The sequence below is a fragment of the Quercus robur genome, chromosome 4 (assembly GCF_932294415.1).
Source record: "Quercus robur chromosome 4, dhQueRobu3.1, whole genome shotgun sequence".
NCBI lineage: Eukaryota > Viridiplantae > Streptophyta > Magnoliopsida > Fagales > Fagaceae > Quercus > Quercus robur.
Genome location: NC_065537.1, coordinates 68,487,733 through 68,513,455, shown reverse-complemented (window position 1 = coordinate 68,513,455; position 25,723 = coordinate 68,487,733). Strand labels below are relative to the sequence as shown.

The 25,723-nt window shown below is 34.4% G+C and overlaps 4 protein-coding genes across 37 annotated transcripts; all 4 read right to left on the bottom strand.

Annotated features, from left to right (window-relative positions):
* Positions 1 to 1,483: 1,483 nt before the first annotated feature.
* Positions 1,484 to 2,950, bottom strand: LOC126723490 (putative disease resistance protein RGA1). The gene is made up of 2 exons (XM_050426958.1): positions 2,441 to 2,950; positions 1,484 to 1,642 (listed from the first exon to the last, which is right to left on the bottom strand). Exons 1-2 carry the CDS (start codon positions 2,853 to 2,855, stop codon positions 1,599 to 1,601), a joined length of 459 nt encoding a protein of 152 aa, XP_050282915.1. The 5' UTR covers positions 2,856 to 2,950; the 3' UTR covers positions 1,484 to 1,598.
* Positions 2,951 to 3,512: 562 nt separating this feature from the next.
* Positions 3,513 to 4,660, bottom strand: LOC126722457 (putative disease resistance RPP13-like protein 1). Its single transcript, XM_050425615.1, has 2 exons — positions 4,581 to 4,660; positions 3,513 to 4,392 (listed from the first exon to the last, which is right to left on the bottom strand). Exons 1-2 carry the CDS (start codon positions 4,658 to 4,660, stop codon positions 3,513 to 3,515), a joined length of 960 nt encoding a protein of 319 aa, XP_050281572.1.
* Positions 4,661 to 7,635: 2,975 nt separating this feature from the next.
* On the bottom strand, positions 7,636 to 12,880 carry LOC126723485 (putative disease resistance protein RGA3). The gene is made up of 4 exons (XM_050426915.1): positions 9,422 to 12,880; positions 8,942 to 9,031; positions 8,563 to 8,694; positions 7,636 to 8,000 (listed from the first exon to the last, which is right to left on the bottom strand). Exons 1-2 carry the CDS (start codon positions 12,757 to 12,759, stop codon positions 9,007 to 9,009), a joined length of 3,363 nt encoding a protein of 1,120 aa, XP_050282872.1. The 5' UTR covers positions 12,760 to 12,880; the 3' UTR covers positions 7,636 to 8,000; positions 8,563 to 8,694; positions 8,942 to 9,006.
* A 1,256-nt stretch (positions 12,881 to 14,136) lies between these two features.
* LOC126723486 (putative disease resistance protein RGA4) lies at positions 14,137 to 25,723 on the bottom strand. Of its 34 annotated transcripts, none has more exons than XM_050426952.1 (16): positions 22,041 to 25,723; positions 20,336 to 20,422; positions 19,636 to 19,718; positions 19,342 to 19,425; positions 18,277 to 18,950; positions 17,840 to 17,927; positions 17,272 to 17,382; positions 17,054 to 17,147; positions 16,242 to 16,312; positions 16,046 to 16,109; positions 15,533 to 15,655; positions 15,326 to 15,436; positions 15,113 to 15,202; positions 14,930 to 15,022; positions 14,791 to 14,841; positions 14,137 to 14,645 (listed from the first exon to the last, which is right to left on the bottom strand). In XM_050426952.1, the coding sequence occupies exons 1-2, from the start codon at positions 25,270 to 25,272 to the stop codon at positions 20,412 to 20,414; spliced, it is 3,243 nt and encodes a 1,080-aa protein (XP_050282909.1). In that variant the 5' UTR covers positions 25,273 to 25,723; the 3' UTR covers positions 14,137 to 14,645; positions 14,791 to 14,841; positions 14,930 to 15,022; positions 15,113 to 15,202; positions 15,326 to 15,436; positions 15,533 to 15,655; positions 16,046 to 16,109; positions 16,242 to 16,312; positions 17,054 to 17,147; positions 17,272 to 17,382; positions 17,840 to 17,927; positions 18,277 to 18,950; positions 19,342 to 19,425; positions 19,636 to 19,718; positions 20,336 to 20,411. The 34 variants fall into 34 exon arrangements, with proteins under 34 accessions (XP_050282909.1, XP_050282883.1, XP_050282882.1 ...); XM_050426926.1 differs by lacking the exons at positions 19,636 to 19,718; positions 20,336 to 20,422 and adding exons at positions 20,735 to 20,927; positions 21,637 to 21,722 and having other exon boundaries at positions 17,272 to 17,469; positions 22,041 to 25,715; XM_050426925.1 differs by lacking the exons at positions 19,636 to 19,718; positions 20,336 to 20,422 and adding exons at positions 20,735 to 20,927; positions 21,637 to 21,722 and having other exon boundaries at positions 17,272 to 17,418; positions 22,041 to 25,715.

Here is a 25,723-nt window from a genome sequence, read left to right as displayed (position 1 = left end):
AATTAATAGTATCTCTCTAACAACTAATAAGAAACGAGTTTGTAACGACCCCACCCCACCTGTGTAGATATTGTCCGCTTTGGTGCCTTATACCCCTCACGGTTTTGTTCTCCCCCAAAACACACAGCAGTGGGGGAAAAGGCTTCTACACATTGAAGGGAGATCATTCCTTATAAACACATTCCCATATATTTCCCTAGCCAATGTGGGATTCCATGGAATGCAAGACCCCCCATTTTGGGTCATTACAATCCACCCCCCTTACGGGCACACGCGTCCTCACGTGTGGGGCCCACAATTCCGGCTAGGACATGGCTCTGATACCATCTGTAACGATCCCATCCCAACTGTGTAGATATTGTCCGCTTTTGGGGCCCACACTTTCGACTAGGGCATGGCTCTGATACCATCTGTAACGACCCCACCCCACATGTGTAGATATTGTCTGCTTTGGGGCCTCATACCCCTCACGGTTTTGTTCTCCCCCAAAGCACACAGCAGTGAGAGAAAAGGCCTCTACACATTGAAGGGAGGTCATTCCTTATAAACACATTCTCATGTGTTTCCCTAGGCAATGTGGGATTCCATGGAATGCAAGACCCCCCTTTTTGGGTCACTACAGAGTTAGAGAAGCATGTTTTCTTCAGATCAAGAGTGAATATACGATGGCGTTTTGTGTAGATCCAAATGAGAAATAGTTCATGAACCCTATCTATCTTTATTTAGTTTTAGGAGCTGAGTAGCTAGGTAAGTGAAAAGGGGGGCCCAGCCTATCTGTGTGTGAGAGCAATGGGGCCCAATGGGCTGGTGTCGTTGTGTTCTATGAGCTTTGAAAGAGTGGTGATTTGATGGGACCATCTACATTGCCTTGTTGTGCACCCAACTTTTCTCTCTCTTCTTCTTCTTTTTATTTTAATTTTTAATTTTTAATATTTTTATAAAGCTATACGGTTACCCAAATTTATGCTCTTTCCGTCCCTTTTACCCAAAGAAAAACCTTGCTAATAATTCTTAATTTGAGTAAAACAAATTCAATCCAATCAAACTTTGAATTTGTGAATGTATGAAAAAAAAAAAGTTACAATTGCTCTTCTGACTTTAAATAGTTAGTCTTTCACACCAACATGTGAGGAAATAAAAAATATTTTATTTTAATAAACGTATGTTGGGAACTTTTATAACCACCAAAATACAACACACTAAGCTAATTCTCTAAAGTATTAGTTGCTTGGTCATGTCCTCCCTTCACAATTCTACCAAATTTGCTATAATTTTGCAATTATTAAAAAGCAACCATATATGTCATATTTCATCAACTCAAGCTTTGACACAACAATACAAATTATTAACCACCGCCACATCTAGGTGAGTTGGTACCCAGTTATGTAAGTAACCTATTACTCAGGGGTTTGAGCCCCCGCATTTACCTAGCCAAAAAAAAAAAAAATACAATAAAATAACGAATGAAGGAATTTACCATCGAGTCCATGACTGTACTTGCCTTAACTTCAGGGACATAAAGTTCTGAATAGGGTCCAAATTTTAAGCCAGGTTTGTCCTTGCCTTACGTGAGAAGTCAACTGATTGAGAACAAAACCTCAAAAGGCAGAATGAAGAGGAACAAATGAATTGGTGTTCAGTTCTGCATAAAAAAGACAAACCAAAAGTTCTTAAACTTGAGTATAGCTATGAAATTAACAACCTATTATTCAAAAAGTGGGCCGCAAAGTAAGCAAAATGAGGGATCTTCAAGTCTTAGTTAGTATTCAATTTATAAAATAATTAATTAGTAATTTTATTTTCAGTAATATAAAAAAATTTAATCCAACCTATCCATGAATTTTTACCTATTCTCTAGTACTTGGATACAAAGTATTATTTAAACATAATGGAAGTGTTATGAATCATCTGTTTTAGGACAAGAACCAAAAGATAAAGTACATGAAGTGTGCATTAAAAAATTAGAACTTTCTGTTTCTTGCAGGACAACGATGACAAGGAACAATAAAATAAAAATAAAAATGAAGTATAGGATTTTTCCTTTTGAAATACTTGGAGATGAAAGGAAGGTTGTAAGCGGCTGTTGGAGGTAGAGAAAGAGCCCAAAATCACTAGGAAACCAAACAATTTACTACTGGGTGATGCTCTGGGCATTAAAAATCTAACATATAAAAAACAGATTAAGAAGAAAGAAAATTGAAAGCACCAAAGGTTTTGTTTAGAATGTTTAACATCTATTTAGAAGTATTTAATTATTAGAAGATAGGAAATTTACAGCTCAGATAAATATTATCTCTAGATTTGTGAATGTCTTTGTTTTGCTTTTGATTAAAACAAAGTCTCAAAAAACAAATCTAAGAAAAGAAAGAATTCATTCGGCAATTATCCCATCAAAAAAAGTACTTGATTTTTAATTTGGGATTATAAGATAGATGCGTACCTGAAAAAATTGTTTCTTCCTGCTGGTTCTCATAATCCAAAATCACACATGGGACATGAGCAATGATGGACCAATCTTCACCTATTTGCCTCTTGAATCTTTGCCGTAAGAGGGGACAATCAGTAATTTTCAACTCTGTTAAAGAGGTGAGACTACGAATCCCTTGAGGAAGTGATGTTAGATTGGGACATTCCCAAAATGTGAGGAATTGTAGTGATGTGAGGTTGGCTATCCAAGGGCGAGATATGAGTCCATCACATTTGTAAATTTCGAGTTTTCGAAGAGAAACGAGGTTTCGCAGCCACTCCTCTGGAAGAGATTCTAAATTGTTGACCGAATATAACTTCAAATATTGTAATTGAGAGAGAGGAAAGTAGCATGAGGAGGAGGTTGATGTGGTTGCTCCCATTTTCATTGTTTGCTCCAATACCCCCCAACTAGCGATACCGCCGATACGCAATACCAACTCTTCTTTCAAATATGGAAACGGGCTTGTTGTTGTTCTGTTAAGGCATCCGAGAATCTGTAATTTAGAAAGACAAGGAGGAAATGATGGAAGTAAGAGCTGGTGTGGCTCATTAACATCATCATCCGAATTCCTCCACCATCCTTTCAGATTTGGGCATTCGTCTAATATGAGAGAACATAATGATGGGAAGAATGGTGTTCTTGAAGAAGAAGAAGAGGAACCACCCAACACGTTACTAGTAATGTCTTCATCTGATATGTATTCAAGTGCTTTCATATTTAAAATATAGACAAACTTGAGAAAAGGGAGTTGATTTAACGCTGGGAGGTGCTGCAATCTATTATTACTAGATAATCTCAAATGGACAAGATTAGTGAGAGAAGAGATCCAACTTGGAATTCTCACACCCATATAATAGCACAACCACAACGATTTAAGATTTGGATGTGGTTGGAGGCCTTCTAGTGACATTTCATCATAACATTCGCTTTCTCCATCATCCCACTCCCACCATAAAAGAAGCTCTTCAAGATGATGTTTTTCCTTCATATTTGTGGCTTTACATTCCAGCATGTCATCCTCTCCATGTCCCAATTTTTCAATTCATAGGCTTCCTCCCAAATTGCTCAGCTTCTTCAATTCACTTAGCCCACCACCAAACCTAGCTTGTTTTTTCTTACACCAACTATAAGAGCTTGCCTTGAAACCTCCTTTCTTCAAGAAAAACCGTGTTAGTATCTTAAGAGAAGTAAGATGTCCAAGTCCAAGGGGCATATGAGTCAATTTGGTGCAATTAGTGTCTAGATGCCTGAGATTGACCAACTTCTTAATGCCCTTGGGTAATTCTTTAAGTGAGTCACAGCCACTGAGTTTTATTGTCTGCAAATTTAGCAACTTGGTATTCGAATTAGGGAGAAATTCAATATCTTTATTCTTGGAAAGATCAAGATATCTTAAATGTTTCAATTCCCCAATTGAATGTGACACCACACTTAGATCTAATTTACTCAAATCCAATGTGCGCAAATAATTGAGATTTGAAACGAGCGCATCACAAGTAAACTTACCCAACTCTATCCCTACACTAAGTGCAAGAACTGTTTGTATTCTCATTCCTTTAACCATGAGAATTGGAAGTTCCCTTGATGAATCCTCTAGATTACTCAACAAATCCTCAAGATCAAATGATACATGACGAACCTTTTCACCAATATTTTCCTTACTTGAAGTTAACATAGTACTTTCCGTCCCAGCCACAAGAGTTGCAAGATCATGCATGAGATCGTGCATTTTGCAACATGCTATATTGCCCAATTCATCTTTTTTTACATCTTGAAAAAAGGATCTCCAAAGTAATTCCATAAAGTACTCTTGATCGACATCCTTAACATGTTGCTTTCGATTTGATAGCTTAATAAAACCCTGCACTGTCCAAAGATGAATCAATGTCTCTACATCAATCACATAATCTTTTGGAAACAATCTACAATAAGCAAAGCATTGCTTTAAGTACGAAGGTAGATCATCATAACTCAACTTAAGTGTTGATGAAATATCATTTTCTTCTTCTTGAGTTATTTTTGAGAGTTCATAACTTTTAAAGGATCTCCACTCATTTTCAGAAGCTTTGGTGCGTAGCAAGCTTGCTATAGTCCTTATGGCAAGAGGTACCCAGCACACTTCCCCATAATCTCCTTTACCAAACTTATAAAGGCTTCGTTCTCTGGTAGTTGACCTTGTTCAAATGCCATTTTTACAAACAAACTCCAAGCCTTCTCTTTAGGTAGGCCTCTTAGAGCATGCCATGAAACTGCCCCTATTATCCTCGCTACACTTTTTGAGCGTGTGGTCACTATTATTCTACTTCCTCTTGCACCAACCATTAGCAAATTTCTCAAGAGAAGCCATTTATTATTTTCCTCGTTCCACAAATCATCCAAGACAAGCAAGTAATTTTTTCCATTAAGTTTTTCTCGAAGCTGATTTTGCAACATCTCTAGGCTTTCTTATGCTTCTCTTTTGTTAATTGTTTTAAAACTTCTTTAACTATGTGTTGTACGTCAAAGGTATCAGAGACACAAATCCAAAGTTTTAGCTCAAAATATTTTTTGACAGTTTCATCATTGTATACCAGTTGAGCTAGTGTTGTCTTGCCCAATCCTCCAATACCAAAAATTGGAATGATAGAAATATTCTCTACAACATTGTCATTGAAAAGATATTCTATAATCTCTTTCTTATCATTCTCTCTCCCAACAATTTCATCTTCCAGTACAAAAGAATAAGTTTCTATGGCCCTATTCATGATTTGTGGCTCAATCGAGCTTTGAATAAAGTGGAAATCATCCTTATCTTTTGCATTGACATTTAGTCTCTCCCTAATTGCCTTTATTTCGTGACCCATCTTAAGACTAAAAGCAAACTGGTTTGAACTTGAAAAGAAAATGCGTACCTCCTTTGTCATTTTGTTTCCACTCATCACCTTGTGCCGCAAAACTTCAGTGGAGATAGAATCCAGTAAGTCATCTGCGTCATGGAGGACCTCTTTGAGCTTTCTGAGCCAATCTTTGATCAGATGGCTATGAGAACTCTGCTTTTCTGCATCCAGAATCACAGCTTGGATTGTGGAGACAGTGTTCTTCAGATTTTCAATCTCAATCTTAACACCAAAGGCCAGTTTGACCTCTGGGAGAGTGATGGAACCCAGCAGTTCAAGGACTTTTCCTGCAAGTTGGAACAAAGCTCCATACACCATTTTTTTTTTCTTTCAGGAATATTAGATGGGTTTGTGGATTAGTGAAGGCGATGAATGGTAGTTGTTGTTGTGTCCAGCTTTGAAAAATTACATCAATGTTTAAATTAACAATACATGTTCTTAAGACAAGATAATTGGAGCAGTTGAATCTTTCCACAAAGGCAGCTAACTATGTTTGTTTAAATAAACGACAATTGAAAGAAACAGCTAACTATGTATTTTTTTTAATAGCCGCCAACGTAGAAAATGAGAAGTCTTTAAAGTAAAACAATGTTATAGTCTTTTATTATATATATATATATATATATATTTTTTGAGAATGCTGTTATAGTCTTATAGATACTAAACTATTAAAGTTTTTCCCATAAAATATATATATATATATATATATATTAAAGTTTTGTCACTGGTTTTTAATAATTCAAAGGTTTTAAATAATTTAATGAAAAAACATCATGTTATAATTTTCAAGAAGGTGATTTGCACCTATATTCTGAGAATGACTAATGATTATATATTTGACACGTCAGTGAATTGGAAATGGGTTTGCTGGTTGTATTTAATGGATCTATTAAGTTAGTGATACATAAAATTTTAAACTAAATTACAAATTATATCCTCTAAGATTGATTTGTGTTTATAAGTTTCATCCTTCCCCCAAATCGTTTGTCACCATCATCATTTTCTCATTAGAAAATTGTAAATATATCTATAAAATAAGCTAAAACAAAAAACATTTACTACCCTTTTCAACTATATATGTATACACACACACAAAGAACACATTTGTTTGATGGAATTAGTAGGAATGTGTATGGCTTCAGGGTTGGGCATTTTTCAACACAAACCAACCTCATTGGCTTGATTTTTTTTTTTTTTTTTTACCTAACCCAACCCATAATAGCTCTAAAACCAACCTAACCCAAAAGGGTCATCTTAGGTTGGGTTAAGTCATTAGTTTGGGATAATTTTGTCATGCCTAATAAATAATTAGGTTTCATTTAACTATATAAGCTCATTAATAAATAAATTATTACAATTTACACAATTGAACCTAATATTTCGATTTTGTTAAAATCATACAATAAAATACTATCAAGAGTTTTATAGTTTAGTCACATTGTCTGGTTTCCTGTATAAGCATAGCCCCTTTCCCAATTTTTGAAACAAGTAAATTATGATAATTTGGTAAATACTTAACAAAATGATCAAATTGTAATATTTTTAAAACTGTATTATATGCATATATGATATATGCACCTAAATTTTAGAGTTTAATTTGAAAATAATATTATTGTTTGAAATGTATTATACTATTATGTAATTATCCTTATATTTTATTATTTATATACAAATATTCATGAAGATTAATAAAATCTTTTTATCTCTTTTGAAAGGCATTAATAATGTTTTTTTTTCCTTTTTCCAATTAAAACTGTTGCTTTTTTATTCTTTTTTCAACATTTTTCCCTTTAATTTTATAGGTTTTGAACCTTTAAACATATTGATAGAATTTATTTCTAGAGAATTCCCTCACCACAAAAAAAATAACACAAAATATTGACTTGTATAGAAAACACCCAATGTGATGCCCCAATTTGATAGTGTGAGAGGACTTTCGTCTCGGCCCCCAATCATGTATTGTTCGCTTTTGGATGAGCAAGGATCGACTTACGTCTCATCTGCACGAATTTGCTCAATCCCACGTCGGGGAGAGACGCCTCCCACCTTTGCCTTATAAGGCTTTGGCCTAAGGAAGGGTGTACTGTAGTGGTACACTCATCCTTAGGCCAAAGGCTTATAAGGCATGGGTGGGGGGCGTCTCTCCTCAATGTGGGATTGAGCAAATTTGTGCGGGTGGGACGTGGGTTGATCCTTGCCTATTCCAAAGTGAACAATACCTGATTGGGGGTCGAGACGAAAGTCCTCCCACAGATAGGTTGTGTGATGAGTCTCACATCGGACATATACTAGGTTGAACTAGGTTTTATTAACAACTACATAGAGCTTCAATTATGACCAATCCTTTTAAGGTATAGCGTAGATGTGGCTAGCGTTTTTTCTTGAGTCATTACAGATAGTATCAAAACCAAGCTCTAGTTGGAAGTGTGGACCCCACACACAAGAACGCGTGTGCTTGGAAGGGGATGACCAATCCACATCATTATGTGATATTCTTTGTAATAGTTCAAAATTAGACTTAATAGAAAATTTGCGATATATGTATACTTAATGTTTAATACAAAATAATTGCTCTATGTATACTTAATGTTGTATAATTTCCTTTTGATGGCCATCCAATGGTGAACTTCACAGCCATATTATGGCTTTTATCCCTGACAAAGAATAAGAAATGAGTTAGAGAAACATGTTATCTTCAAATATCTACGTATATGGTCATGAATGGAAACAATGGGTTTTGTAATAATAATAATAATAAAATAAAAAGAGAGTCCAATATACAAATACTAAATATTTAAAAATGTAGAGAACTGTTCATTTTAACACAAAGAGACATGTTGTGTGCTTAATGGAACCGTCATCATCTTAGAGGAAAAAATACTTTAAAAATCATATTATGTACTAATCAATATCCGCTAAATGGTTTCGTTTTACTCAAATAATGGTTGTCCAAAATTAAAACAATTGGTCTGCAAAAGAACAGAGGCTCTAAGTATCTTCCATACAATGCAATAGTCTAACAACAAGGAAAACAATTGAAGAACAAGAATCTGTTTTGTCTTATGTCCATCAGAAATAGATTCATGAGAGACATATTGTATTTAATTCACTATCTAAATGATTATAGGAAGATTGTTGATATTGGTTCCTACATAATCTTTTGGCAATTAGCACAAAAATGATAAGAATAATAAAATGGCCAGAATTTTCTTTTACCTCTGCATCACTTTGCAGCAAATTACTCCACTTTTGGGACATTTAATCAAACTGCTTCTCTTTGGCCTAAAAACTTTATACACTTCATCCACCATCACACAATCCTCCATACTCAGTGTGTGCTGGCTCCCTCTGCATTGTTGCCCAATTTTCGTAGAGACCGCACAACCAAATGTTAAGAACCAGCCACATAAAAAATGAAGCATCAGAGACCGCACACAATGGAAGTTATGAAGCATCCACCATAAAATGGAATATTTCAGCACAAGAACAAATTTTTTGTCGTTGTGTTTGCCAAAGAAAGAACATGGAACTTTTCTTTTTGGCCAGAAAACAATATATATGAAGCTAAGCACAATAAAATCATAGAATATTTTACCTCTGATGTATTTGGAGATGAGGTAGAGGCTGCAGCAGTAGAAGGTGCAACTAGGTCCAAAAGATTCAACCATTTGAAAATAAAAAGTTCCTACAGTCATGTTTAAGCATTAGCAACCTGACTTATAAAATTCAGTCCAATCTACCTTTGAAATTGTGCATGTACGAACAAATTGTACTCATTCAATCACTCTCTTTCTTTTTTGACTATTAAAGTAAGTCTTCACACCAACATGTAGATTCATAAAATAATAATAAAAGTATTTAACAGAAATATGTTTGAAACTTTTATAAATGAATGAATTTAAATATTCTTTTTCTTCTAGTAATCATGTATCTAATTAAAGTTTTGATGGATAAAAAAGCAAAGAAATTATATATATATATATATATATTTTAAATGATTTACCACTGAGTTCTTGACCCACGATTGCAGTTTTGAATAGGGTTCAAATTTTGGGGTTAAAAGATAGATCCATACCTTAAGAAGCTTTGTGTTGCTTTATTATCCACATACACATATGGGACATGAGCAATGTTGGGCCAATCTTCTCCTGTTTGTCTCTGGCATCTTTGTTGTAAGAGGGGACATTCAGTAATTATTATCTCTTGTAAGACAGTGAGCTTGTGAATCCCTTGAGGTAGTGATGCTAATTCCGGACATTTGTCAATTTCAAGTTTTGTTAGTGATGTGAGGTTGCCTATCCACTCTGGTAAAGCCATCAAATTAGGACAATTAATAATTTTGAGATATTTTAGAGTGGTAACATGTTGAAGCCCATCTGGCAGAGACACAAATTTTGGAATTCTCTCTAAATGAAGAAAACGGAGGCTCCTAAGGCCTTGCCATTGCATGCCATCATCTTCATCGTTTAGTAGCGCAAGCTCATTGCAGTACATGATTTCCATCTCTTGAAGTGAGGTGAGATGTTGAATACCTTTACAAGGGAGAGACCTGAGTCCATTACAGTTGTAAATGAAGAGTTTTCGGAGAGAAACGAGGTTTCGTAAACACTTCTCCTCTAGAAGAGATTCTAAATCGTTAACCTCTTCTAATGTTGCGGAGGTTGATGTCGTTGCTGTTGTTGATGGACTCTGTGTTGCTCCCATATTCATTGTCTGCTGAAATGCCTTCAAGCTAGTTGTATCTAATACAAGCCCTTCTTTGAGATATGGAAACAGGGGCATGGAACACATGTGAGGGCATTCGGTAATCTTTAAAAAAGAAAGACGAGGAAATGAGGGTAGTAAAAGATGGCCTGGCTCATTACCATCAACTTTCCTCCACCAACCCTTCAAATTTGGGCATTCATACATTATGAGAGAAGATAAGGATGGGAAGAATGTTGTTTTTGAGGAACCAAGTGCTTTACTAATAGTATCTTTTGATATGTATTCAAGTGCTTCCATATACTTAAGGATGACGGACTTTAGAAAAGGTAGTTGATTTAATGGTGGGAGGTGTTGCAAGTTTCTGTTTCTATAGAATTCCAAATCAACAATATTAGTGAGCGAAGAAACCCAACTTGGAATTATCACACCCATATAAAACCACAACTTCAAAGCTTTAAGATTTGGATGTGGTTGGAGCTTTTCTAGTGACATTTCATCATAACTTAAATTATTTTCAGCCCACCTTGAGTCCCACCATAATTTCAATTGTTGAAGTTGTTGTTTCTCCTTCAGTTTTGCAGCTTCACATTCCAGCTCCAGCATGTCATCTTTTCCATGTCCCAAATTGTTAATACTTAGGCTTCCTCCCAAATTACTTAACTCCTTCAATTCACTCAATCCACCACTACACTTAGCCTTGCTTACAACAAAAAGTGGTAGTATCTCAAGAGAAGTACAAAGTTCAAGTCCAAGGGGCATATGAGTCAATCTTTGACATTCAAAAATATCTAGATGCCTGAGATTGACAAAATTTTTAATTTCCCTCGGTAATTCTCTAAGCGACTTACAATACTTGAGTTTTAATGTTTGCAAATTCAACAGTTTAGTAATGGAATTAGGGAGAAATTCAATATCTTCATTTTCAGAAAGATCAAGATATCGTAAATGCTTTAATTCTCCAATTGAATTTGGCACTACACATAGCTTTAATTTACTCAAATCTAATGTGCGTAAATAATTGAGATTTGAAATGAGTGCATCACAAGTTAATTTACCCAACTCTTGCCCTACACTAGCTCCAAGAATTGTTCGTATTTTCATTCCTTTAACCATGGGGATTGGGAATTGCCTCAATGAATACCTAAGATCAAATGATACATGACGAAGTTTTTCATCAATATTTTCCTCACTTAAAGTTAACATGGTACTTTTTGCCCCAGCCACAAGATTTGCTAGATCATGCATGAGATCGTGCATTTTGCAAAATACTATATTGCCCAATTCATCTTTTATTACATCCTGAAAAAAAGACCTCCAAAGTAATACCATAAAATACTCTTTGCCAACATCCTCAATACGTTGCTTTGAATTTGATAACTTAATAAAACCTTGCGCTGCCCAAAGATGAATAAGTGTTTTTACATCAATTTTGGAATCTTTTGGAAACAATTTACAATAAGCAAAGCATTGCTTTAAGTGTGATGGTAGATGATCATAACTCAACTTAAGTGTTAATGAAATATCATATTCTTCTTGTTTTGTTATTTTTGAGAGTTCATAGTTTTTGAAGGATTGCCATTCATTTTCTGAAGGTTTGGAACGTAGCAAGCTTGCTATCGTCCTTACGATGAGAGGTACCCCACCACACTTTTTTACAATCTCTTTTCCTATGCTTATAAAGGCTTGGTGTTCTAGCAGTTGGCCTTGTTCAAATGCCATTTTTACAAACAAGCTCCAACTCTTTTCTATAGGTAGGCCTTTTAGAGCATACCATGAAATTGACCCTATTATCCATGCTACCCTTTTTGAGCGTGTGGTCACGATTATCCTACTTCCCCTTGCACCAACCATTAGCAAATTTCTCAAGAGAAGCCATTTCTTTTTATCCTCAATCCACAAATTGTCCAGGACAAGCAAGTATTTTTTTCCATTAAATCCTTCTCGAAACTGTTTTTCCAAGATCTCAAAGCTTCCTTCATGCTTCCTCTTTGTCAATTGTTCTAAACTTTCTTTAACAATTCGTTTTACATCAAAGATATCAGAGATACAAATCCAAAGCTTTAGCTCAAAATTTTTGTCCACATTTTCATCATTATATACTAGCTGAGCTAAGGTTGTCTTCCCCAATCCTCCAATGCCAACTATTGGAATGATAGAAATATTCTCTACAACACTATCATTAAAAAGACGTTCTATAATCACTTCCTTATCATTCTCTCTTCCAACAACTTCTTCAAATACAAAAGAATAAGCTCCCCTTTCCCTATTCATGACTTGTGGCTCAACGAAGCTTTGACTAAAATGAAAATCCTCCTTATCTTTTGCAATGGCATTTAGTCTCTCCCTAATTGCTTTTATTTCATGACCCATCTTAGGACTAAAAGTAAGCCGGTTAGAACTTGAACAGAAAATGCGTACCTTCTTTGTCATCACTTTCTGTCGCAAAACATCAGTGGAGAAATCATCCAGCAAGTCATCTGCATCATGGAGAACATCCTTAAGCTTTCTGAGCCAATCTTTGATCTGATGGTCTTGAGAACTCTGCTTTTCTGCATCTAGAATCACTGCTTGGATTGTGGTAACAGTGTTTGTTAGTTTTTCAATCTCTGTTTTGACACTAGAGGCCAGTTTGACCTCTTGGAGAGTTAAGGAACGCAGCAGTTCAAGGACTTTTTCTGCAAGGTGGAACAAAGCTCCTTCAGCCATTGTTTTTCTTACAGGAGTATTAGATGAGCTTAGAGTAGCCACACACACATTTATCTTCTAATCCAAAATCTTGTAGTTTGTCTTTGAATGGTTGGTGGTGGCACACGGTTCTGTTGATGCTGACACTAGGAGAAAAGTTGTGTAAAAGTACAACTATAGGCTGAAACTGAAAACTAAAAACTGCAAACACGGTAACAAAATAAATTTTTAATATATGAATAGTGTCGTAGGACCCGTAAACAGTATGTGAACAGTGCATAAACAGTAAATTTTGTCTCCTACTCAGTAAATCATGTGATTTTACTATTCATGCACTGGGAGAAGAAAAAAAAAAAAAAAAAGAAGACAAAAAACGTGAACGTGGATCTGCAAACACGATCCAAATGCTCACTATATATCTAGAAAATATAAATAAAAATTAAAAAACTATATTTATCTAAAAGACTATATAAATAAAAATAAGTTGAAACAAGCATTACTGGAATAGAGTCTCATTTAGAGCAAAGAAGTTCATAATGTATTTGTGTTACATAAAGTATAAATCCCAATTTTTATTATTAAACAACAACAAAAAACAGATGGTAGATCATGCACGCACTTTTTTAAAAAGTAAGCAAACTTCTTATATAATTCTTAAGAGAAATTTAGTATTAGGATTATAATTGCACTTGTGTAGACAAGGGCATAATGTTTTATTAGTATACTTAAAAGTGTGCTATATAAAAAACATGTCCTAAAAAATGTATCACTTATGTGGAAGCATATATTCTTAACACGTGATTCTCAGAAAAAAAAAAAATATCCAAGTTGAAAAATACCTAATCTTTAGTACATATTGCTATCTGCCCTATACTATTGGCCTTATTTGAAAAATCCAACTTTTTAGAAGATTGGTATTTAATACATTATCTTTCAAATGGAAATGTACAAATTTCAAGTCATCATTTTCTTAAGTTTGGTATCATTAAATAATATAGGTTAAAAAAGAAAATAGTACACAACAAAAAAATTTAGGCTAAAATACAAATAACATTTTTTTAATTGCTCAATTGATATTCTCATCATTCATTTTTATAATTCAGTCCATAAAATTTACATGTTTTGTCACCATTATTCCTACCGTCCAAAAGTGCCTATTTCCATTTTTTTTTTTTTAAACTTTTTCTTAATGCTAATATACTATTAAATTCTCTTTTAAAAAATTTCATAAAAATCCTTTAAAAAAAAAAGTTGAAACAAGGATTGCTACAATAAGGTATCACTTTCAGACGTATAATAGTCTCATTTACAGCGAATGTGTTAATACATATGTAAAACTAGAGTCATACATGATACAACACATTGTATAAATCTGAATTTTTATTATTAAAAAAAAAAAAAAAAAAAAATTCTTTCTGGAATATTCCTTCACCATATAAAAATAATAATACAAAACATAAATTGACATACAAGTATGGACTATGGAGAGCAGCCTAGCTATAATCAAATCCAGGTAGCAAAGAACAGCCCGATAAACTGGTTCACACGAAAGTGCAGAACAAAGCTGGCCACCCAAATCATACAATTTGAAAAAGAAATGAAATATTTGATAGTCTAACCAACAGCAACATTAAACAAGTTGAGAATTGCAAAATCAGCATTCCTAATGAAATGAATGAATCTGTTCAACTGTTCTCATTCTCTGGCGCTACTGTTGAAGATGACTAATACTTTTCCAAAGAAGGACAAATGACCAATCCACATTATCATGAGCGATCTTAACCATCTTCCTTGTAATAGATCAAATTCTAGACTTAATACAAAATTTGCTCTCTATTAATGTTGAACAATCCCCTTTTGATGACCCTCCAATGGTTAACTTCACAACCATATAATGGCTGATATCCCTGACAAAGAATAAGGGAGTTAGAGAAACATTTTGTTTTCATCAAATAGCTAGAGATATGATCATGCATGCAAACAACTTTCACCCCACAATGAAAGGAAACAAGGAACTGTCAATTTTACAAAAAAAGAAACATGTAGGCTCACCTCTCATGGAAAAGGAGCTGAGACAAGTTGTGTGCTCAATGGAACCGCCATCTACAGAGGAAACAATGGTTAAAATATCATATTAAATACTAATCAATAACAGCATACTTGTATCATTTACTTAAAATTTTATAGCTACCTCTATTTTGCACTCTAATAACCCAAAAGAACAGCTATCCAACATTGAAACAATTAGTCTGCAAAATGAGAACAGAGGCTCCAAGTATCTTACCTACAAAATATAATACAACAGTCTTCACAAGAAGAAAAAAAGAAGAATAAACCAACAAAAAACCTTGAAGTAATAAATGACTAAGCTTACCGAATTAAGTTGGACCAAAAAAAAATCCAAGAGAACTCCAGCAAACATATGGGCAAAGGATGAGTGTAACATTGGGAGCTGAAACTGAAACTGGCAAGAGGTAAAAGGAGTGAACTATCGACAAGATTTGGAAGGCATACATTCACACTTAAAGTGGCAAGAATTAGTTGGATTTAACTTCAATTGTTGTGAGAAATATGTAAAGTTGCATACCAGCTTTTATTTGAACTCAAATTTGCCTTTTCTGAAGGCTTCTCAAAACTTGCTTCTAAATAGAATACAATAGGACAAAGCTTCAATCACCAATTCTTCCTTGATTAATAACTTCACCAAGCAGCAATATTTGTATAAGGAAAATTCCAAGATTATAACTTACAACAACAAAATGTAACAGGAGAATTCAGGTGAAAGACAACGTACTCCTCAAAGTGGAATTCAACCAAAATTCTCCCTTTTCTTTACTCTCTATAGTACACAAAGATAGGATCAACTTCACAATTTGCACTTACTTCAAAGAAATTGTTGAAGTGACCTTCATCCCAACTGCAAAAGAGGGAATATTATTAGAAAACTGAAACTGTAACATGAAACAGACACTCCTATCATTAGCACAACTCCAATTAATTGTGTTCTTAGTGGAAAATCGATTTTTTCTAATACACTTGATGATACTTTTCTGCCCCTTTTTGTTCTTTCTTTGTGTTATTTCTCTTTCAGCTTGAAATCTTCCTAGACTAGACGAACAGGATTCTAGTGCATGTGAATACAAGTTTTTGAGTTCAAGTTTTCAGCATTAATAAACCATCATAAAATAGTAGGTAAAGAAGTAAGAAAAAAGAGGATATTCTACCATTCTGTTTGAAATTTTGGAGAAAAATTTAAACATAAATATATAACAGGGAACACACCCAAAAAAAAAATCTGAAAGCATACCTGGAATAACAAGGTAATTGGATGCTCAGTTTTCATTCATACAATAATGGAAGTTATGAAGTATCTGCAAAAATAAAACATTTTCAGCACAAGAACAACAATAACAATTATTGAATTTACCAAAGAAAGAACTTCTTTTTTTGGGAGGACAACAATAGGAAGCTAAGGCACAATAAAAATGATAAGAATATTTTACCTTGATATATTTGGAGATGAGGTAGAGGCTGTAGCAGTGGCAGGTGCCACAAGATCCAAAAGATTAAACCACTAGGAAAAAAAGTTTTTAAAGTGACTTCGCTTATAAAAGTAGGAAAAAAAAAAAAGCAACAAAGTTGACAGATTACCAAGGTTTTATCTGGAATTTTAGAACATATCCAGAATATAATTGGAAATTTTATATTTTTTCAAATAAAGAGATAAGAAATGGAATGATGGAGAATTGTTTTGTTACATATACCGTAGGATTTGTGAGCATGTATAGGCACGCTAGACTAAATAAACCTATTGGACTCAATCTCATTTTATGCTTTTGATAAAAAACAAATTCTCCAAAAACATTTGGGAAAAGAAGATATTATTCAGCCTTATTATCTCACCGCATAAACTACATAAGTCATTAGTTAGTTACCATTAATAATTACCCAAATGACTATGTGTAAATCAATATTTAGCAAATACAAGAACATGTCAAAAGCTTATAATATAAAGGAAAAAACTTGACCAAACTGAATACATTATAATAAGTTAATTCCTGCAGTCTTAGTTGGCAGGGTAGATACTCCCTTAAAGTGTCAAAAGATTTTCTCCATTTCTACAATTGTCAGAAATGAAACAAAGAACATCACCTCATGACATCAAAGAAGTTTTACGTACAATGATATAGACGTTATCCTTTCTTCTCCGTTTATGTGATGAGATCATATAAGTAGCAACAGTCCTTTGCACATACAAAAGGGAAACAAAACAGAAAGAAATTTCCCAAATAATATAAAGCAAATAGATGATAACCATTGAGTCCATGACTTGTTGCACAATTTCAGGGCCAGAAAGTTTTGAATAGAGTCCAAATTTTGCGCCAGGTTAGTTGTTGCCTTAATTTGTTCTGCGTGAGATATCAATTGATTGAGAAGCTTCAAAATATCAAAACTGAAAATGCAAAGATGAAGAAGAAGAAACAAGAACAAGAAAATTGGTGTTCGGTTCTTCATAAAAAAAAAAAAAAATACCTTAAGTAGTTAAAGACACCATCAGATTCAACTCTTTCCCTCCTATACTCATGTTTGCTGCCTCATGTTCACATAGGACTCCACGGCCAAATTCAAAACCAAGGGCCACGGCTTTAGAAGAGAGAGAAAGTGTCAAATTACCAACCACTGGAAAAACGAAAAGTTCTAAAACCTGGGTGTTGTTTTAAGCGTAACAACCTATTATATAAAAATGGGTAAAGTAACAATATCCTCTAATCTTAATTGGGATTCAAACAAAAAGGAAAACCTTCATTGGTAAATTTTAATCGAGTAACATATAAAATTCAATCCAATCTACATTTGAATTTGTGCATGAATGAACAAATTAGACTCATTCAGTCATTCTCTCATTCTTCTTTGACTTCAAAGTCAGTCTTACATTAACAATTCGACATGTGAGGAAGCAAACAAAAATTTTTCATTTAATCACCTCATTAAAATAAAACATGTTACTTCCTCAACAAAAGAGAGAATTTAAGAAACCAAAGAATCGAAGAACAAAAGACAGACTTTTAAATGAACAAAAGAGAATCAACCAACGAAATACCTGCAAAATAAGCTAATTCCTGCAATGGTAGACCTAGATTATGTCCTCTCTAAGCGTTAACAAACTGACTTTGACTCTGATTCTGATTCTGCAATTATTAAGAAGCAACCATACACACCATATTATGGTCTTATGTACAAAGATACAAATAATTAAAATTTTAACATACATACGTGTATATATATATGTATGTATGTATGAAGGGAAGGATGACATTATCCTAATCTTTCTTGTTCAAATAACTTTGTGAAGAAATCAAGTGTCTAATTAACATTTTATAGATAGGAAAAAGAAAAAGAAGAAAAGAGAGTTTTAAAATGGTTTAGTTCTGCATAAGAAAGAAGTTGAATAGTTTTAGAAGTAGTCCAAAATATCAAAACCCTCAAAAACCAGTGGTTGGTTTTTAATTTGGGATGAAAAGATAGATAGATGCATACCTAAAGAAATTGTTTCTTCTTGGTTGATCAGACCATCCACATGCACATATGGGACATGAGCTATGATGGCCAATCTTCACCTGTTTGCCTCTCACATCTTTGCCGTAAGAGGGGACAATCAAGAATTTCCAACTTTTTTAAAGGTGAGATTGCGACTCCCTCGAGGAAGTGACGTCAGATTGGGACAATTATCAATTCCTAGTTCTTGTAAAGAGGTGAGATTGTGAATCCCTTGAGGAAGTGACATTAGTTTGGGACATTCCCAAATGTTAAGACTTAGTAGTGATGTGAGGATGCCTATCCAAGGGAGAGAACCCAGTCCATCTTTCCTTTTTATATAGAGTTCCCGGAGAGAAATGAGGTTCTGCAGCCTCTCCTCTAGAAGTGATTTTAAATCATTAATCTGATATTATTCTAAATCCTCTAATTGAAAGAGAGGAAAGTAGGTTGATGTGGTTGCTCTCATTTTCATTGTCTGCTCCAATACCTTCCAGTCTGGGACATTTAATCAAATTGCCTCTCTTACCCATCACAGCTCAGCCATCCTTCCTCCTACCTCTCTTTGGCCTAAAAACTCCATACACTCTATCCATCCATTACACTGCTTGCCCCCTCTACTTTCCAATGATTATAAAAAAGAACATGCATCATGTTGCCCATTGTTTGAACAGAGACTGCACAACCAAAAGTTAAGAAGCAAAGGCCATGCTTTAGGAGGTAGTGAAATAGACAAAATACCAACTAAAAAGAAATGAAAAGAAAAATGGTGTTATCCTCAAGTCTTAATTGGAATACAAGCAAGATGAAAAACCTTAATTAGTAATATTTAATTGAGTAACAGATAAAAATTCAATCCAATCTTCCTTCAAATTTGCGCATGTACAAAAAATTATACTTGATCAGTCATTCTTGTGCTCTTCTGACTTTAAAAAGTCAGTTTTCACACCAACATGTGAGGAATCAAACAAATATTGTTCTCAAAAATATATATATATATTAACACCCCCTCCCCCCCCCCCCCCAAAAAAAAAAGAAAAAGAAAAAGAAAAGTAACTGCCAAAATACCTTTATAGTAAGCTGATTCCCCATTGAGTTATTGTTGCTTGGTCATGTTCCTCCCTTCAAAATTCTACCAAAGCTGCTACGATTCTGCAATTATTAAGCAACCATATATGTCATTTCATCGACACAAGCTTAGATACAATGATATAAATCATTAAAATAATAGAACAAATGGAAGAATTTACAATTATCCCTTTTTATTATCCTAATAATTTAAAGAAATCAAGAATCTAATTAAAGTTTTGATGTTAAAAAAAAGTAAAGGGATTTATTAAAAAAACAAAAAAAGATGATTACCATTGAGTCCAAGACTGTACTTGGCATAATTTCTGGGGCATAAAGTTTTGAAAAAGGTAAGCCAGGTTTGTCCTTAATTTGTTCTGCGTGAGAAGTCAGATGATTGAGAAATTCTTCAAAATATCAAAACCTCAAAAAGCATAATGAATAAGAACAAAAAAATTGGTTTTCAGTTGAGCATAAAAAGCAAGATACTTGAAGTAGTTAAAACATAATTTGTAATTATATTCTATTAACAGATAAAAATTCAATTCAAACTATCTTTGAACTAGTGCATGTATGAATACATTAGGCTCATTTAGTCATTCTCTTGTTCCTTTTTGGCTTTTTAAAGCAAGTATACACACAAACATGTGAGGAGTATTTTGGTTTAATCATCTCATGAAAAGCATTTAGTAGATATATGTTGGAAACCTTTATAACCCAAAAAAAAAAAAAAAAAATTAACTACCAAAATACCGGTTTAGTAAGCTAATTCCTGCAGTGTTAGTTGCCTGGTCAAGTCCTCCCTTCAAAGTTCTAAGAAATTTGCTATGATTCTGCAATTATGAACAAGCAACCATATATGTCATTTCATTAACACAAGTTTAGAGGAAAATACATAAATCATTAGAATAAAAGAACAAATGATAGAACAAGTTTGAAGAAATCGTGCATCTTATTAAAGTTTTGATGGGAAAAAAGGGAAACAAATGATTACCACCAAGTTCTTGACCTGTTGCACAATTGCAGTTTTTGAATAGTGTCTGAATTTGGCACCCAAGCTTGTTCTTTGCCTAAGTTGGTTCTGCATAAGAAGTCAAATGACTAAGAAGTTCTCCAAAATATGACAAACCTCAAAAGGCATCAAGAAGAAGGGCATCTGCATATGATTGTCCATGAAAAATTGGAATTAAAAGATAGATGCCTACTGAAGAAATTGTTTTTGGCAGATTCTGACAATCCACTTGCAATTCTGGGACGTGTTACACAATTGCAAGGCCTGAAAGTTTAGTAAAAGGTCTGAATTTTAAGTTCTGCATGAAAACTGAAAAGTCCAATGCCTGATAAGTTCTCCAAGATATATCAAAACAAGATTTCTTCATTAAAAGTCAAATACCTGAAGTAGTTAAAGATGCCATCAGATTCCAACTTCTATCCAATATTCTCTCCTACTCATTTTTGTGGGACTGTATTTGGTCCCCACTGATTAAAAATGAACAGATGTGCTGCTGCCTCAAGATTACAAGGACTTCACAACCAAATGCAGAAAGGACTACGACTTTAGGAGGCAGAGAAATTGACAAAATAACCTATTATTCAAAAAATGGGGGGGAAAGTAAGCAAAATGAGGGGTCTTCAAGTCTTAGTTAGCATTCAAGTAATAAAAAAATTAATTAGAAATTTAAAATTTTTATTGGCAGTAATAAAAAATAATCAATCCAATCTATCCATGAATTGTACATGACTAATTAGACCCATTCTCTAGTACTTGGATATCGCAGTATTATTTACACACATGATGGAATCGTTATGAACCCTCTGTTTTAGCACAAGAACCAAAAAATAAAGCACATGAAGTGTGCAACTATGCATTAAAAAATTAGAACTTTTCCGTTTCTGGCAGGTTGCAGGACAACAATGAGCAGGAAGAATTTTTTTTTAAAAAAAAGGTTTGAATTTTTTGTTTTGAAATACTTCAAGATGAAAGAAAGGCTGTAAGTGAGGTAGAGCAAGAGCCCAAAAATCACTAGGAAACCAAAAAAAATATTATCTCTAGAATTGTGAATGTCTACATCTGTAGTTGTTCTGCTTTTGACTAAAACAAAGTCTCTAAAATAAAAAAATTCTGAGAAAAGAAAGAATGCATTAAGCAATTATCCCATCAAAAATAGTAACTAAACCATTAGTTATTTTTCTATAGATCAATAGTTCAAATGAGAATCTTAAAATAATCCTAGTAGATATATAGACCCCCAAAAAAGAATAAAATAAATAAAAGAGGGTGAACCAACAAGATACCTGCAAAATAAGCTAATTCCTGCAATGGTAATTGATAGATTAAGTCCTCCTCTCGAATTGTTAACAAACTGAATCTGACCCAGATTCTGCAATAATTAAGAAGCAACCATACACATCATATTATCAACATGCTCTTAGGTACAAAGACATAAATCATTAGAATTAAAAGAAAACAAAAAATAAAAAAGGATGGATTACATTATCCTAATTTTTCTTGTTCAAATAACTTTGTGAAGAAATCGTGTGTCTAATTAACACTTTATAGACAGGAAAAAGGAAAAATAGGGAAAAGAAGGAAAGAGAGTTTTAAACTGGTTCAGTTCAGCATAAAAAAAAGAAGTTGAATAGTTTTAAAAGGTTGATTTTTAATTTGGGATTAAAAGATAGATAGATGAGATGCATACCTGAAGAAATTGTTTCTTCTTGCTGGTTCTGCCAATCCACTAGTACGGTTGGGACATGGGCAATGAAGGGCCAATCTTCACCTATTTGCCTCTTACATCTTTGCCCTAAGAGGGGACAATGCGAAATTCTCAACTCTTTTAAAGAGGTGAGATTGCGAATCTCTTGAGGAAGTGACGTCAGATTGTGACATCCCCAAATTTCAAGGGTTTGTAGTGATGTGAGGATGCCTATCCAAGGGAGAGAAACCAATCCATCGCACCATTGTATAGAGAGTTCCCGGAGAGAAACGAGGTTCCGAAGCCACTCCTCTGGAAGAGATTCGAAATCATTCATCTGACGTAAGTGTAATTGCTGTAATTGAGAGAGAGGAAAGTAGGTTGATGTGGTTGCTGCTCCCATTTTCATTTTCATTTTCATTGTCTGCTCCATTACCTTCCAGCTACAGCTCCACAAGGACAGACTTTCTTTCAAATATGGAAACGGGGGCATGGAAGTCAGGTTAGGGCATTCGGAAATATATAATTCCGAAAGAGAAGGAGGAAATGATGGAAGTAAGAGATGGTGTGGCTCATTATCATCATCATCTGAATTCCTCCACCATCCCTTCAGTTTTGGGCAATCATATAATGTAAGAGAAGATAAGGATGGGAAGAATGGTGTTTTTGAAGAAGAAGAAGAAGAGGAAGCACCCAACACGTTACTAACACTGTCTTCATCTGAAATGTATTCAAGTGCTTCCATTTCATAAAGAGAGACGACCTTGAGAAAAGGGAGTTGATTTAACGGTGGGAGGTGCTGCAATCTCCTATTTTCATATAATACAAAATGAAGAAGATTAGTGAGAGAAGAGACCCAACTTGGAATTCTCACACCCATATAATTCACCAATTCCAACGCTTTAAGATTTGGATGTGGCTGGAGCTCTTCCAGTATTTCATCACATTCGCATTCTCCATCCGACCAACCCCAATGTAATTCCAGATGTTTTTTTTGATAAGCATGTAATTCCAGATGTTGAAGGTGATGTTTCTCCTTTAAATTTGCATCTTTATATTCCGACACGTCATCCTTTCCATATCCCAGATTTTCAATTATTAATTTCCCTCCCAAGTTGTGTAGTTCCTTTAATTGACTTGGCCCACCATTGGACTTGGCCCCCTTTTTCTTATACAAACCACTACAGCTAGCCCCAGAACCTTCCTTTCTCACAACAACCGCTGGTAGTATCGTCTCAAGACAAGTAAGGTGTTCGATTTCAAGGGGCATATTAGTCAATTTGCGGCTGCAACCTGTAACATCTAGAAACCTGAGATTGACCAACTTTTTAATGCCCTTGGGTAATTCTCTAAGCAATTCACAACCTCGTAGTATCAGTGTTTGCAAATTCAGCATCTTAGTAATGGAATCAGGGAGAATTTCAATTCCATTTCCAGAAAGATTAAGGTATCTTAAATGCTTCAATTTCCCAATTGAACGTGGCACTACAAGTAGTCGTAGATTACTCAAATCCAATGCACGTAGATACTTACAATTTGAAATTAATGCATCACAATTTAAATTATTCAAATTCCACCATAAATGAAATACTAGAACTGTGTGTATCTTCCTTCCATCAGGCATGGGGGTCGAAAATTGCATTGGTGAATCCATAAAATTAAATGATACATGACGAACTTTTTCAATATCATTTTCCCCACTTGAATTTAATACGGCACTTTCCGTTCCAGACACAAGACTTGCAAGATCATGCATGAGATCGTGCATTTTACACGATTTTATATTGCCCCATTTATCATTTTCTACATCTTGGAAAAATGACCTCCAAAGTAATTCCGTAAAATATTTTTTACCAACATCCTCAAAACGCTGCTTTGGACCTACTAAAACAATAAATCCTTGTGCTGCCCAAAGATTAATAAGTGTGTATACGTCAATCCTATCATCTTTTGGAAACAATCGACAATAAGCAAAACATTGCTTCAAGTGTGGTGGAAGATGATCATAACTCAACTTAAGAGTTGATGAGATCTTATTTTCTTGTTGACCTATTTTTAAGAGTTCATTATCTAAGAATGATTGCCACTCAATCTCAGAAGTTTTGAGATACAATAGGCTTCCTATTGTTCTTATAGCGAGAGGTAATCCATCACACTTTTCAACAATCTTATTTCCTATTTCTGAGAATTTTTTTGTTGGTTCTTGACCGTGTTCAAATGCCATTTTTACAAACAAACTCCAAGCCTTTTCTCTAGGTAGACCTTTTAGAGAATACCACGAATTTGTGGCAGTTATCTTTGCTACATTTTCGGAACGTGTGGTTATCAGTATCCTACTTCCGCTTGCACCACCTACTAATAAATTTTTCAAGAGGAGCCATTTATCTCTGTCCTCATTCCAGACATCGTCCAGGACAAGGAAGTATTTTTTTCCATTAAGTTTTTCTCGAAGGTGGTTTTGTAAATTGTCAAGGTTTTCTTCATGGCTCTCTTCTTTTAATTTTAAAGATTCTAAAATTTGTTTAACAATTTGTTTTACATCAAAGTTATCAGATACACAAATCCACAACTTCGGCTCAAAATGTGTTTTGACATTTTCATCATTGTAAATGAGTTGAGCTAGTGTAGTTTTCCCTAGGCCTCCAATTCCAACTATTGGAATAATTGAAACATTATCTTCAACATTGGTATGCAAAAGAAATTTTATAATTTCTTGTTTATCATCCTCTCTCCCAATTACTTCTTCTTGAAGTACAAAAGAATAAGTTTCCCTATCCCTATTCTTGACTTGTGGCTCGATGGAGCCTTTTATAAAGGAGAACTTCATCATTTCATTTTTAATGACATCTAGTCTCTTCCTAGTTGCCTTTATTCTATGACCCATCTTAAGACTAAAAGCAAGCTGGTTTGAACTTGAAAAGAAAATGCGTACCTCCTTAGTCATCTTATTTCCAGCCATCATTTTGTGTTGCAAAGCTTCAGTGGAGAAATCATCCAGCACGTCATCTGCATCATGGAGGACATCTTTAAGCTTTTCGAGCCAACATTTGACCGCAACACTATCACCAGCCTTCTTTTCAGCATCAAGAAGTACATCTTTGATTGTGGAAACTGTGCTCTTTAAATTTTCAAGCTCAGCTTTGACACCATGGGCCAACTTGATCTCTTGGAGAGCTAAGGAACCCACCACTTCAAGGACTTTCTTGGCAAGGTCGAAGAGAGCTCCTTCAGCCATTTTTTTTGTCTTTCTTTCAGGAATACTATATGTGTTTGTGGGATGATGAAAGTGATGAGAGGCAGGTTGTTGTTGTGTCCAGCTTAGAATATCAACATCAATATTTATAAGCCTTAAGGGTTTATCTTGTTAAATACTTTCCTTGTAGTTGTCTTCTAATGATGCTTTGCGCAAAGAACATTAGTTCTTCAGGTGAAAGCAAATAATATTACAAAGCCATGCATACTTCTCCACAAAAGGTATCACCAAACAACTTTGTCAATTGTTCCTTCCTTCACGGATGGCGTGAGTGGTTCGAGGTTCTTTTCTTCATAGGGTGGCTTGATTTTATTCCATACCACTCTCCTCCATTTTTGTGGTTCTTAAGATTGGAGAACATACCAAGTAATACCACAGACATGTTGCACCCTCTTATAGGTATTTTTATTGCATTCACCATTTTTTATATCAT